Source organism: Ranitomeya imitator, chromosome 2, assembly GCF_032444005.1.
Source record: "Ranitomeya imitator isolate aRanImi1 chromosome 2, aRanImi1.pri, whole genome shotgun sequence".
NCBI lineage: Eukaryota > Metazoa > Chordata > Amphibia > Anura > Dendrobatidae > Ranitomeya > Ranitomeya imitator.
The window spans coordinates 833,305,913-833,322,242 of NC_091283.1; the positions used below are offsets into that span (position 1 = coordinate 833,305,913).

The following is a 16,330-nucleotide window of genomic DNA, read 5'->3' on the forward strand; positions in this document are numbered from 1 at the left end:
GTATAATACAGGATGTAACTCAGGATCAGTAATGTATGTACACAGTGACTGCACCAGCAGAATAGTGAGTGCATCTCTGGGGTATAATACAGGAGGTAACTCAGGATCAGTAATGTAATGTATGTACACAGTGTCTGCACCAGCAGAATAGTGAGTGCAGCTCTGAAGTATAATACAGGATGTAACTCAGGATCAGTAATGTATGTATACAGTGACTGCACCAGCAGAATATTGAGCGCAGCTCTGGAGTATAATACAGGATGTAACTCAGGATCAGTAATGTAATGTATGTACACAGTGACTGCACCAGCAGAATAGTGAGTGCAGCTCTGGAGTATAATACAGGATGTAACTCAGGATCAGTAATGTAATGTATGTACACAGTGACTGCACCAGCAGAATAGTGAGTGCAGCTCTGGATGATAATACAGAATAAGTAATGTAATTTAGCACAAAGGTCTATAAAGAGCAGGGGCATAGAACAGGTACAAACAAACTTATTGTAATCCCAGGAACAGAAGACTATAATGGTGGACAACCAGGAACACCATTTTGTCCTACTCTGCCACAATGGACAGAACACTGTATCACTGGGCCACCACTTTCAAAAAACTTATCTACCAGGGACTTATTGCTCTTTCACAAGGCCACTAGGGAGTAAACATTGAATTGATGTAATGCAGTACCACTAGGTCACCAGGGACAGAACACCGGACCACAGGAAATTGAATAGAGGATCTGCAGGTACATGATTCTTTATCACTTGGCTATTACGGACAGAAGACTGCATCCCTGGATGATCAGAAGTAGAATACTGGACCACTAGGCTACCAGGGACATGATACTGGACCACTAGGCCACCAGGGACATGATACTGGACCACTAGGCTACCAGGGACATGATACTGGACCACTAGGCTACCAGGGACATGATACTGGACCACTAGGCCACCAGGGACATGATACTGGACCACTAGGCTACCAGGGACATGATACTGGACCACTAGGCTACCAGGGACATGATACTGGACCACTCGGCTACCAGGGACATGATACTGGACCACTCGGCCACCAGGGACATGATACTGGACCACTAAGCCACCAGGGACATGATACTGGACCACTAGGCTACCAGGGACATGATACTGGACCACTAGGCCACCAGGGACAGAGCATTGCATTAGTAGCAGTCGCTGCACTTCTCTTACTTGCTTGTCCTGCAGGGGATGCCTCTCTCGTCCAGGCTACTTTTGAAGTCTCCCAGCTTTAGAGGGTGTAGCCCAGGAATATCGGTGTCGGGTGAGAGGTCTGTGAGCGGCTGTAAGCTTCCTTCCTCCGGTAATGGGCAGCGGTCATTCCGGTGACGTCTCCGCTTCTGTTTGCGCTCACAACTGAGGGGAACATGAGAAAGAGCATGAAATATACGTGATATATCAGTCATATGGCTGACAGCACATCACCAGTAGGGGGCGACACCACGGAGGGCATAACAGGCTGACAGCACATCACCAGTAGGAGGCGACACCACGGAGGGCATAACAGGCTGACAGCACATCACCAGTAGGGGGCGACACCACGGAGGGCATAACAGGCTGACAGCACATCACCAGTAGGGGGCGACACCACGGAGGGCATAACAGGCTGACAGCACATCACCAGTAGGAGGCGACACCACGGAGGGCATAACAGGCTGACAGCACATCACCAGTAGGGGGCGACACCACGGAGGACATAACAGGTTGACAGCACATCACCAGTAGGAGGCGACGCCACGGAGGACATAACAGGCTGACAGCACATCACCAGTAGGGGGCGACACCACGGAGGGCATAACAGGCTGACAGCACATCACCAGTAGGGGCGACACTACAGAGGACATAACAGGCTGACAGCACATCACCAGTAGGGGGCGACACCACTGAGGACATAACAGGCTGGCAGCACATCACCAGTAGGGGGCGACACCACGGAGGGCATAACAGGCTGACAGCACATCACCAGTAGGGGGCGACACCACGGAGGGCATAACAGGCTGACAGCACATCACCAGTAGGGGGCGACACCACGGAGGACATAACAGGCTGGCAAAACATCACCAGTAGGGGGCGACACCACGGAGGACATAACAGGCTGACAAAACATCACCAGTAGGGGGCGACACCACGGAGGACATAACAGGCTGGCAAAACATCACCAGTAGGGGGCGACACCACGGAGGACATAACAGGCTGACAGCACATCACCAGTAGGGGGCGATACCACGGAGGACATAACAGGCTGGCAAAACATCACCAGTAGGGGGCGACACCACGGAGGACATAACAGGCTGGCAAAACATCACCAGTAGGGGGCGACACCACGGAGGGCATAACAGGCTGACAGCACATCACCAGTAGGGGGCGATACCACGGAGGACATAACAGGCTGGCAAAACATCCCCAGTAGGGGGCGACACCACGGAGGACATAACAGGCTGGCAAAACATCACCAGTAGGGGGCGACACCACGGAGGACATAACAGGCTGACAGCACATCACCAGTAGGGGGCGACACCACAGAGGACATAACAGGCTGACAGCACATCACCAGTAGGGGGCGACACCACGGAGGGCATAACAGGCTGGCAAAACATCACCAGTAGGGGGCGACACCACGGAGGACATAACAGGCTGGCAAAACATCACCAGTAGGGGGCGACACCACGGAGGGCATAACAGGCTGGCAGCACATAACCAGTAGGGGGCGACACTACAGAGGACATAACAGGCTGGCAGCACATCACCAGTAGGGGGCGACACCACAAAGGGCATAACAGGCTGACAGCACATCACCAGTAGGGGGCGACACCACGGAGGACATAACAGGCTGACAGCACATCACCAGTAGGGGGCGACACCACAGAGGACATAACAGGCTGGCAGCACATCACCAGTAGGGGGCGACACCACGGAGGGCATAACAGGCTGACAGCACATCACCAGTAGGGGGCGACACCACAGAGGACATAACAGGCTGACAGCACATCACCAGTAGGGGGCGACACCACAGAGGACATAACAGGCTGGCAGCACATCACCAGTAGGGGGCGACACCACGGAGGGCATAACAGGCTGACAGCACATCACCAGTAGGGGGCGACACCACAGAGGACATAACAGGCTGGCAGCACATCACCAGTAGGGGGCGACAGCACAGAGGACATAACAGGCTGGCAGCACATCACCAGTAGGGGGCGACACCACAGAGGACACAACAGGCTGGCAGCACATCACCAGTAGGGGGCGACACCACAGAGGACATAACAGGCTGGCAGCACATCACCAGTAGGGGGCGAAACCACAGAGGACATAACAGGCTGGCAGCACATCACCAGTAGGGGGCGACAGCACAGAGGACATAACAGGCTGGCAGCACATCACCAGTAGGGGGCGACACCACAGAGGACACAACAGGCTGGCAGCACATCACCAGTAGGGGGCGACACCACTGAGGACATAACAGGCTGGCAGCACATCACCAGTAGGGGGCGACACCACTGAGGACATAACAGGCTGACAGCACATCACCAGTAGGGGGCGAAACCACAGAGGACATAACAAATTTCGTATTTCAAGTTTGTATGTTCTAGCGCTGCAGTGTGCTGCTTTATTTATTTAACTATATACGAGTTGGCGACTCTAGGTTCAGCACCTGTTCACACTTAGTCTATGTTTGGATGTGCAGGTCAGGTTTTTGAAATGTATTCTCTAGCCTTCTGATCGTGCACTCCGCTTTCTAGCCACAGGTGTTTTAATTACAGCAGGTCCAATACCCCTCCATAGAGAGAGAGAATTTTAGTCTAGGAAGAGGTTTCACATGTACCTATTCAGATGGAGACGTTTATTCTCAGCGAGGTAAGGCAAGCGTAGGACCTGGTATAAGAGAGATGCCGTAAAGTGGCTACCAGGTACACATAAAATTGGCCATTTTTATGCGCTAAACGCTCTCATTTTTCATATTTCTAGTGCAGTAATGCAGTTCAAATTTCGTATTTCAAGTTTGTATGTTCTAGCGCTGCAGTGTGCTGCCTTATTTAACTATAACAGGCTGGCAGCACATCACCAGTAGGGGGCGACACCACGGAGGACATAAAAGGCTGACAAAACATCACCGGTAGGGCGTGCGTCAGCTGCTGAAGAACCTCACAATACAACTCAGCTGCTGCAGAATTTCATAATAAACATCTCAACTGCTGCAGAACCTCATAATAAACCTCATCATGCACACCATATTTGTGGGTCCATCACACAACAGGACAGATTTCTACACAATAACAGCAAGCATAGATTTATCAAACTGTATGAAACTGATTTGATATTTTGCTGGAAAATCATTTTCTATAATACAAGAATATCATTTATGTGCTAAAATTGGAACCTGTGTCCCTGGGAACATGTGGATGTTTGGATGGGGTCTTACTGAGCCCCTTTCCCTCTGAGGTCCTATTTGTGGGACTGTCCTGGAATCAATGGCACCGTGGGAAGTGAGAGAACGCTGAAGCTGTAATTAGCTTCCACTAGTGACCTCAGGTGCAGATTTCACCTGCATCAAAGCCTGAGCGAGTCCTGATCGGGTGCACATACCCTTATTGTGGAGCCCAGCGTACAGGTGATGGCTGGAGCAGCGGTGTCCCTGGTGCAGCGGAGCCGCTGGTGCACAGAGCCTCTGATGCAGCAGTGCCCCTGGTGCAGCGAAGCCCCTGGTGCCGCAGTGTCCCTGATGCAGCGAAGCCCCTGATGCAGTGGAGCCCCTGGTGCCACGGTGTCCCTGATTCAGCAGAGCCCCTGGTGCAGCGGAACCCCTGATGCAGTTGAGCCGCTAGTGCAGTAGTGCCACGGTGTCCCTGATGCAGCCGAGCCCCTGGTGCAGCCGAGCCCCTGATGCAGCAGAGCTCCTGATGCAGCAGAGCCCCTGGTGCAGCGGAGCCGCTGGTGCAGTGGTGCCACGGTGTCCCTGATGCAGCAGAGCCCCTGGTGCAGCAGAGCCCCTGATGCAGCAGAGCTCCTGATGCAGCGGAGCCCCTGATGCAGCAGAGCTCCTGATGCAGCGGAACCCCTGGTGCAGCAGAGCCCCTGGTACCGCTGATTCCCGGCTCTCCCCGCCCCTCCAGTACATGGGATCAGGGACTTGTAGTGAAAAATCGTCGCACCATAAAGTATTTTTATGATGTAAATAGTGATGCAGAAAATTCAAGGTGACATCGCAGCCGGATGGATCTGTAATGTAATTTGTTCTGTGGGGGAAGCAAAGTTCCTCTGCTGCGCTGTGACGAGGAGTCACGCAGAAGGACACAGCAGGGGAGCACTCGGTGCCGCTACAATTAAAGGCTCATAATGGCTGCCAGTCATTTATCCAAAGTAAGTGCATGCCTTCTACATGGCTCAGATTATGCAACAACATAAGCAGCTGGAACCACATAGGCGAATATAGATTTACAAATGTTACTGTATATTCTGTAATGAAATGTCTCATTCTTATGTCATCTCCAACCAATTAACTCCAGGCCTCGTGCTGCCTCCGTGGCTGGTATCACATAAGCTTATTCCCTGGACCAAGCTGGTTTAACCTGGGCATCTCCTGTATATAATTATATATGTACGGCTGGTATAACCTGGACATCTCCTGTATATAATTATATATGTACGGCTGGTATAACCTGGGTATCTCCTGTATATAATTATATATGTACGGCTGGTATAACCTGGGCATGTCCTGTATATAATTATATATGTACGGCTGGTATAACCTGGGCATGTCCTGTATATAATTATATATGTACGGCTGGTATAACCTGGGCATGTCCTGTATATAATTATATATGTACGGCTGGTATAACCTGGGCATGTCCTGTATATAATTATATACGTACGGCTGGTATAACCTGGGCATCTCCTGTATATAATTATATACGTACGGCTGGTATAACCTGGGCATCTCCTGTATATAATTATATATGTCCGGCTGGTATAACCTGGGCATGTCCTGTATATAATTATATATGTACGGCTGGTATAACCTGGGCATGTCCTGTATATAATTATATATGTACAGCTGGTATAACCTGGGCATGTCCTGTATATAATTATACAGTGGGGCAAAAAAGTATTTAGTCAGTCAGCAATAGTGCAAGTTCCACCACTTAAAAAGATGAGAGGCGTCTGTAATTTACATCATAGGTAGACCTCAACTATGGCAGACAAACTGAGAAAAAAAAATCCAGAAAATCACATTGTCTGTTTTTTTAACATTTTATTTGCATATTATGGTGGAAAATAAGTATTTGGTCAGAAACAAAATTTCATCTCAATACTTTGTAATATATCCTTTGTTGGCAATGACAGAGGTCAAACGTTTTCTGTAAGTCTTCACAAGGTTGTCACACACTGTTGTTGGTATGTTGGCCCATTCCTCCATGCAGATCTCCTCTAGAGCAGTGATGTTTTTGGCTTTTCGCTTGGCAACACGGACTTTCAATTCCCTCCAAAGGTTTTCTATAGGGTTGAGATCTGGAGACTGGCTAGGCCACTCCAGGACCTTGAAATGCTTCTTACGAAGCCACTCCTTCGTTGCCCTGGCGGTGTGCTTTGGATCATTGTCATGTTGAAAGACCCAGCCACGTTTCATCTTCAAGGCCCTTGCTGATGGAAGGAGGTTTGCACTCAAAATCTCACGATACATGGCCCCATTCATTCTTTCATGTACCCGGATCAGTCGTCCTGGCCCCTTTGCAGAGAAACAGCCCCAAAGCATGATGTTTCCACCACCATGCTTTACAGTAGGTATGGTGTTTGATGGATGCAACTCAGTATTCTTTTTCCTCCAAACACGACAAGTTGTGTTTCTACCAAACAGTTCCAGTTTGGTTTCATCAGACCATAGGACATTCTCCCAAAACTCCTCTGGATCATCCAAATGCTCTCTAGCAAACTTCAGACGGGCCCGGACATGTACTGGCTTAAGCAGTGGGACACGTCTGGCACTGCAGGATCTGAGTCCATGGTGGTGTAGTGTGTTACTTATGGTAGGCCTTATTACATTGGTCCCAGCTCTCTGCAGTTCATTCACTAGGTCCCCCCCGCGTGGTTCTGGGATTTTTGCTCACCGTTCTTGTGATCATTCTGACCCCACGGGATGGGATTTTGCGTGGAGCCCCAGATCGAGGGAGATTATCAGTGGTCTTGTATGTCTTCCATTTTCTAATTATTGCTCCCACTGTTGATTTCTTCACTCCAAGCTGGTTGGCTATTGCAGATTCAGTCTTCCCAGCCTGGTGCAGGGCTACAATTTTGTTTCTGGTGTCCTTTGACAGCTCTTTGGTCTTCACCATAGTGGAGTTTGGAGTCAGACTGTTTGAGGGTGTGCACAGGTGTCTTTTTATACTGATAACAAGTTTAAACAGGAGCCATTACTACAGGTAATGAGTGGAGGAAAGAGGAGACTCTTAAAGAAGAAGTTACAGGTCTGTGAGAGCAAGAAATCTTGATTGTTTGTTTCTGACCAAATACTTATTTTCCACCATAATATGCAAATAAATTGTTAAAAAAACAGACAATGTGATTTTCTGGATTTTTTTTTCTCAGTTTGTCTCCCATAGTTGAGGTCTACCTATGATGTAAATTACAGACACCTCTCATCTTTTTAAGTGGTGGAACTTGCACTATTGCTGACTGACTAAATACTTTTTTGCCCCACTGTATATGTACGGCTGGTATAACCTGGGCATGTCCTGTATATAATTATATATGTACGGCTGGTATAACCTGGGCATGTCCTGTATATAATTATATATGTACATGCATAATATGCATGTCCACGTAGTATATTGCCCAGCCACGTACTATATTGCCCAGCGACGTAGTATATTGCCCAGCCACGTAGTATATTGCCCAGCCACGTAGTATATTGCCCAGCCACATAGTATATTGCCCTGTCACGTAGTATATTGCCCAGCCACGTAGTATATTGCCCAGCCACGTACTATATTGCCCAGCCACGTACTATATTGCCCAGCCACGTACTATGTTGCCCAGCCACGTAGTATATTGCCCAGCCACGTACTATATTGCCCAGCCACGTAGTATATTGCCCAGCCACGTAGTATATTGCCCAGCCACGTAGTATATTGCCCTGTCACGTAGTATATTGCCCTGTCACGTAGTATATTGCCCAGCCACGTAGTATATTGCCCAGCCACGTAGTATATTGCCCAGCCACGTAGTATATTGCCCTGTCACGTAGTATATTGCCCAGCCACGTAGTATATTGCCCAGCCACGTAGTATATTGCCCAGCCACGTAGTATATTGCCCAGCCACGTAGTATATTGCCCAGCCACGTACTTTATTGTCCAGCCACGTAGTATATTGCCCAGCCACGTAGTATATTGCCCAGCCACGTAGTATATTGCCCAGCCACGTATGTCACAGGTTAAAAAATAAACATATACTCACCTTCCGATCCGAGGGCCCCTTGTAGTTCTGTCGCCAGTTTCCGGTCCCAGGGTGTGATGACGTCGCGGTCACATGACCGTGATGTTATGGAAGGTCCTCGCGCAGGCCCTGTGATGACGTCGAGGTCACATGACCGTGACGTCATGGAAGGTCCTTGTCGCATACCATCCTTAGCACCGGAACGTCGCAAAGAGCGGGAAAGGTGCCTGAGGGTGAGTATATGATGATTTTTTATTTTTTTTTATTATTTTTAACATTAGATCTTTTTACTATTGATGCTGCATAGGCAGCATCAATAGTAAAAACTTGGTCACACAGGGTTAATAGCGGCAGTAACGGAGTGATTTACCCGTGGCATAACGCGGTCCGTTGCCGCTGGCATTAACCCTGTGTGAGCGGTGACTGCGGGGAGTATGGAACGGGCACTGACTGCTGGGGAGTAGGGAGGGACTAATCGGACTGTGGCCGTTGCTGATTGGTCGCGGCAGCCATGACAGGCAGCTGGCGAGACCAATCAGCGACTTGGATTCCATGACAGACAGAGGCCGCGACCAATGAATATCCGGGACAGAAAGACAGACAGAAAGACGGAAGTGACCATTAGACAATTATATAGTAGATATGTACGGCATATGTACGGCCGGTATAACCTGGGCATCTCCTGTATATAATTATATATGTACGGCCGGTATAACCTGGGCATCTCCTGTATATAATTATATATGTACGGCCGGTATAACCTGGGCATCTCCTGTATATAATTATATATGTACAGCTGATATAACCTGGGCATCTCCTGTATATAATTATATATGTACGGCCGGTATAACCTGGGCATCTCCTCAATATAATTATATGTGTACGGCCGGTAGAACCTGGGCATCTCCTGTATATAATTATATATGTACGGCCGGTAGAACCTGGGCATCTCCTGTATATAATTATACATGTACAGCTGATATAACCTGGACATCTCCTGTATATAATTATATATGTACGGCCGGTATAACCTGGGCATCTCCTCAATATAATTATATATGTACGGCCGGTAGAACCTGGGCATCTCCTGTATATAATTATATATGTACGGCCGGTAGAACCTGGGCATCTCCTGTATATAATTATATATGTACAGCTGATATAACCTGGGCATCTCCTGTATATAATTATATATGTACAGCTGATATAACCTGGGCATCTCCTGTATATAATTATATATGTACGGCCGGTATATCCTGGGCATCTCCTGTATATAATTATGTATGTACAGCCGGTATAACCTGGGCATCTCCTATATATAATTACATATGTACAGCCGGTATAACCTGGGCATCTCCTGTATATAATTATACATGTACAGCTGGTATAACCTGGGCATCTCCTGTATATAATTATACATGTACAGCTGGTATAACCTGGGCATCTCCTGTATATAATTATATATGTACAACCGGTATAACCTGGGCATCTCCTGTATATAATTATATATGTACAGCTGGTATAACCTGGGCATCTCCTGTATATAATTATATGTACAGCCGGTATAACCTGGGCATCTCCTGTATATAATTATATATGTACAGCTGGTATAACCTGGGCATCTCCTGTATATAATTATATATGTACAGCCAGTAGAACCTGGGCATCTCCTGTATATAATTATATATGTACAGCTGATATAACCTGGGCATCTCCTTTATATAATTATATATGTACGGCCGGTATATCCTGGGCATCTCCTGTATATAATTATTTATGTACGGCCGGTATAACCTGGGCATCTCTTGTATATAATTATACATGTACAGCCGGTATAATCTGGGCATCTCTTGTATATAATTATATATCTACAGCTGGTATAACCTGGGCATCTCCTGTATATAATTATATGTACAGCCGGTATAACCTGGGCATCTCCTGTATATAATTATATATGTACAGCTGGTATAACCTGGGCATCTCCTGTATATAATTATATATGTACAGCCAGTAGAACCTGGGCATCTCCTGTATATAATTATATATGTACAGCTGATATAACCTGGGCATCTCCTTTATATAATTATATATGTACGGCCGGTATATCCTGGGCATCTCCTGTATATAATTATTTATGTACGGCCGGTATAACCTGGGCATCTCTTGTATATAATTATACATGTACAGCCGGTATAATCTGGGCATCTCTTGTATATAATTATATATGTACAGCTGGTATAACCTGGGCATCTCCTGTATATAATTATATATGTACAGCTGGTATAACCTGGGCATCTCCTGTATATAATTATGTATGCACAGCCGGTATAACCTGGGCATCTCCTATATATAATTACATATGTACAGCCGGTATAACCTGGGCATTTCCTGTATATAATTATACATGTACAGCTGGTATAACCTGGGCATCTCCTGTATATAATTATATATGTACAACCGGTATAACCTGGGCATCTCCTGTATATAATTATATATGTACAGCTGGTATAACCTGGGCATCTCCTGTATATAATTATATATGTACAGCCGGTATAACCTGGGCATCTCCTGTATATAATTATATATGTACAGCTGGTATAACCTGGGCATCTCCTGTATATAATTATATATGTACAGCTGGTATAACCTGGGCATCTCCTGTATATAATTATATATGTACAGCCGGTATAACCTGGGCATCTCCTGTATATAATTATGTATGTACAGCCGGTATAACCTGGGCATCTCCTATATATAATTATATATGTACAGCTGGTATAACCTGGGCATCTCCTGTATATAATTATACATGTACAGCTGGTATAACCTGGGCATCTCCTGTATATAAGTATATATGTACAGCTGGTATAACCTGGGCATCTCCTGTATATAATTATATATGTACAGCTGGTATAACCTGGGCATCTCCTGTATATAAATATATATGTACAGCTGATATAACCTGGGCATCTCCTATATATAATTATATATGTACAGCTGGTATAACCTGGGCATATTCTGTATATAATTATACATGTACAGCTGGTATAACCTGGGCATCTCCTGTATATAAGTATATATGTACAGCTGGTATAACCTGGGCATCTCCTGTATATAATTATATATGTACAGCCGGTATAACCTGGGCATCTCCTGTATATAAATATATATGTACAGCCGGTATAACCTGGGCATCTCCTGTATATAATTATATATGTACAGCTGGTACATCTTCCTGTATATACTGAATATGCAGCATGCTGATATAACCTGGGTATCTTCCTGATACATTGTACATATGTATAAAACATTGATGTGCTGCTTTGCTGCCTGAGAGCTACCAGTGAAGCAGCGGTGGACGTACAGATGTGGCACTGGTGTTGGATGGAAGACACAATGTGATATTGATAATTACTCACCAGAACTTGATGATTATCCCGGTTGCCACGAACACAATGACCACTGAGATGACGATCGTCACATACAGTTGGGGGTCCGTTCCTGTTAAGAAAGGCAGAAATTAAGAAGGTGCAGAGACCATCTTGGATTTTGAGGTTTTTTTTCAAGATTTCCCCTTACCCTCATCTTGTGGAGCAAATCCGTGGGGTCTGAGTGTCGTCGGGACCCCTCGCAGATCTAGTCCTCGTGCTGGCTCATTATTGTCCAAGATGCCCCACTCCGAATGGTAAAAAGGTCGAGGAGTGGAAGAACTCTGAGCCCCTTCTTCGTCCGATACTGTAGGGTCCCACAAGATGGCCCATGGGTATTGTGATGGGGGAACTGCTCCTTCGATGGCTGCAGGGAAGAGCAAGCTAGTCGCCGAGGACTGACGCTTGCCTCGTGTGGGCGCAGAGCGCTGATGGAGATACTTATGGTTCCTGTGGGCGAAGTATGTGATTTTTGGTGGAAAGTCTTGTGATCCGATCATGGAGGAAGCATGAAGGTCGAGATGGTGAGTAGAGGCTGAGGGTTGTGGATCAGGATGATGGAAGGAGTGTAGATGCTTAAGGACAGCTGGGATAGAGGAAGATCTTATTGCACTATGGTGGGGAGACCTCGTAGGGTGCAGGACATTGGGGAGTGAGGAACACGTGCTTGATAGGAGTACTGAATAATAAATGAAGACGGTAGAAGGAAAACCAGACCTGAGAGAGAGGGGGAAGGTTAGTAGATTGACTTCAACATCAACCCCCCTGCCCTTGGTTCATTCTCCCTACCTAGATGCCCTATACTGAGCTCAGCTCAATTAATTCCTTAAAGGAACTGTCCAACTTTTTACAAATCCAATCAGTTAAGAGGTTGCCACAAAACTGAGCTGACCATGAAAAGTCTCAGCACTAAGACCCAGAGCGATCAGCTGTATCCTGGCAGCAAGTGTTCAGTTTCCCTACAGCACTCCCACAGGAGCAGTGAAGTATTGCACCTCGCTTACTGATGTCAGTAGCCTGTTCGTGCAATATCCGGTCCACCATAGTAACTTTTTTTTTTTTACAGCAGTTTGCTTTGACATGGCTGAGGGATGTATTCCTTGTCTGTTACCACAGAGACACACGGGTCTACATAAGAGCTGCATACATAATATTGTAAGGGAAGTTTTTTAAATTAAGAATATTTGAAACTTAAAAATGACTTGTTTTAGATGGATTGGAGTGCTAAAACCTGGATGCAGAAGTCTACATACCTTTCTAATAGTACATACAACTGTGTAGATCAATTAGTAGTACAAATCCAAATACCAAAAAGCTGTGGCAAGGTGTAAAATGTGAAGAAAATAAGAGTGCAATGATCTCTCATTGCCATGTTTTATTCACAGCAGAACTCAGAACAGATCAGAAGGAGAACGTTGGACATTTTTCTATTTCAGTTGAAATAATACATTTTGACATTGATGGCAGCGACACATCTCAGAAAAGTTGGGACAGGGTTAACAAAAGGCTTGAAAAGTAAGTGATACTAAGGAAAAACATCCAGAGGTTCAATTTATAACTAAGTGAAATGGCTGCATATAAAGAGAATTGTGCAGAGAGGCAGAGTCTCACAGAAGCAAAGATGGTTGGAGGTCACATATGTGGAACAATTTCAGAAACATTTTCAGCAAAGACTTTGACTATCCTATATGTACAGGACATAATATCATAAGATTCAGAGATTCTGGAGAAAACCATGAGCAGAAGGGACAAGAGCAGGTGGCACTGTAGTAAATAAAGACCTGATTCTGTCTGTAAATCACTGCAGGGCTCAGGAAAACTTCTGGAAATCATTCTCTGTTAACACAGTTCTCAGTGCAATCCACAAATGCAACTGACAGCTCTATCATGTAAAGAAGAAGCTAAATATCAGCACAATCCAGAAATGCTCATTTACAATGCACTAAGCAAAATGCAAACGTGTTCTGTGGTTGCATAAATTAAAATGTTAAATATTGTATGGCAACCACGGATGCTGTGTCCTGTGGAATCAGGTGGAGAGGGACCTTCCAGCTTGTTACCAAGGAAAGGGACCATCCACCTTGTTATCAAGGAGATGGACCATCCAGCTTGTTATCAAGGAGAGGGACCATCCAGCTTGTTATCAAGAAGAGGGACCATCCAGCTTGTTATCAAGAAGAGGGACCATCCAGCTTGTTATCAAGAAGAGGGACCATCCAGCTTGTTATCAAGGAGAGGGACCATCCAGCTTGTTATCAAGAAGAGGGACCATCCAGACTGTTATCAAGGAGAGGGAATGTTCAGCTTGTTATCAAGGAGAGGGATCGTCCAGCTTGTTATCAAGGAGAGGGACCATCCACCTTCTTATTGAGCGGGATCTTACAGCTTGTTATCAAGGAGAGGGTCCATCCAGCTTGTTATCAAGGAGAGGGATCGTCCAGCTTGTTATCAAGGAGAGGGACCATCCACCTTCTTATCAAGGTGAGGGACCATCCAGCTTGTTATCAAGGAGAGGGTCCATCCAGCTTGTTTTCAAGGAGAGGGATCGTCCAGCTTGTTATCAAGGAGAGGGTCCATCCAGCTTGTTTTCAAGGAGAGGGATCGTCCAGCTTGTTATCAAGGAGTGGGACCATCCAGCTTGTTATCAAGGAGAGGGACCATCCAGCTTGTTATCAAGGAGAGGGATTGTTCAGCTTGTTATCAAGGAGAGGGATCATCCAGCTTGTTATCAAGGAGATGCTCCATCCAGCTTGTTATCAGTGGACAGTTCTGCATCTCTGATGGTATGAGGGACATTAGTGGCTATAGCAGGGCCAGTGCACACATGAAAGACTCCATCACTGCTGATCCTTATATAGAGGTGATAGAACAACAACTGCTCCATCCAGGCAATGTCCGTTTCAGGGAAGGACTTGTATATTTCAGCAAGACAATGGTAAACCACAGACTGCCTCCATCACAGAAGCACGGCTCTTGCAGAAGAAGAGTTCTGGTGATGATCCGGCCGCCTGCAGTCCTGAGTTTTCACCAATAGAAAACATTTGTCACGTTATGAGACTAAAAATCCGGCAAAGGTCCCGAACTGTGGAGCAGGGAGAATCCAACATCAGACAAAAACGAGACAACAGTCCACTCCCCAAATTCCAGCAATTGTGTCCTCCCCTCCCAGATGTCTATAGATGTGTAAAAAGAAGAGGCGTACACACTGGTGGTCACGGCCGGGGTACAACGTTTTCTGAGATGTGTCGCTGTCATCAATTTCTAAATGGCTTAATTGAAATTGAGTTAAATGAAATGGAGACAAGTCCAACACTCTTCTGATGTGTTATATGTCCCAGATCTTTGCATTCTTCTTCTCTTTACATTTTACACAGTGTCACAACTTTTTGAGAATTTGAGTTGTACTTAACTTTCCTCTGTGGTGGCGCTACGTGTCATTTGAACACTTGTTGCTGGATTTCTCTGCAGATTACCGCTGGTCACTCGGGGTCCCAGCAGTGGTCGCCCTACCGTCAGTTTGTTGTCAGCTTAATCTTGACAAAAAGGAATTGTCCAAAGCAGAAAACCCTTCAAAGACATCTGAAGAAATTAAGTCAAGGTGTAAATACGTTTAATTTTTTTTTATATTGTACCGATTCAGCCTCTATTATTCTCCACAGCTGCATTCACAGTTCTGCTGGTTATTATTGAATCAGCAAGATAATTGACACAGTCAGGAGGCCAGTTAGCTTCTCCTGCATTGGGTTAATTTGATTCCTAGAATGCAAATCACCAGAGCATTCTAAGATTACTTCCATAATATGTAAGCGCTTTATTGTTACCATGTGAGCAATCAACTATTACTTCCACACTATATGAGCATTCTATAATTGTTGCCATACTATGTGAACATTCTACTATTGTGTCTCTATTATGTGAACATTCTCTGCTGTCTGAGTATTCTGTAAGCATTCTTCTGCTTACCGGCTATGTAAAGCTTTTTTTATTGCTTGTGAGTATTCTATTGCTTTCATACTGCACAAGCAATGTACTTTTTTGCTTTATTTGTCAGCATTCTACTATTGCTTCCTTTCTATATGAGCATTCTTCTACTGTATATCTATTATGGAACTATTCTACTATGTGATGATTCTACCATTGTTTCGCTATTATGTTAGAATTACACTATTACTTCCTTACTATTTGAGCATTCTTCTACTGCTTCTCTGCTATGTAAGCATTCTTCTATTCTCTGCTATGTAAGCACTCTACTACTATTGCTTCCCTACTTTGTGGGCATACTTCCATTGCCTCATTATGTGAGCATTATATTTATTACATACTATGTGAGCATTGTACTATTACTTCTTTACTTTGTGAGCATTCTGCTCTTCCCTCCCCATTATGTGAGCATTCTGCTATTCCCTCCCCATTATGTGAGCATTCTGCTATTCCCT

General features: G+C 45.6%; 1 protein-coding gene across 2 annotated transcripts in view; it reads right to left on the bottom strand.

Moving 5' to 3' along the window:
• PIANP (PILR alpha associated neural protein) overlaps window positions 1-16,330 on the bottom strand; it is a 47,436-nt gene that overhangs the window by 9,076 nt on the left and 22,030 nt on the right. For both annotated transcript variants that reach the window (XM_069754144.1, XM_069754145.1), the window contains exons 3-5: window positions 12,046-12,611; window positions 11,886-11,967; window positions 1,208-1,390 (exon numbers count right to left, since the gene is read on the bottom strand). In XM_069754144.1, coding sequence (XP_069610245.1) covers window positions 1,208-1,390; window positions 11,886-11,967; window positions 12,046-12,611 — 831 coding nt within the window. The remainder of the gene's footprint in view (window positions 1-1,207; window positions 1,391-11,885; window positions 11,968-12,045; window positions 12,612-16,330) is intronic.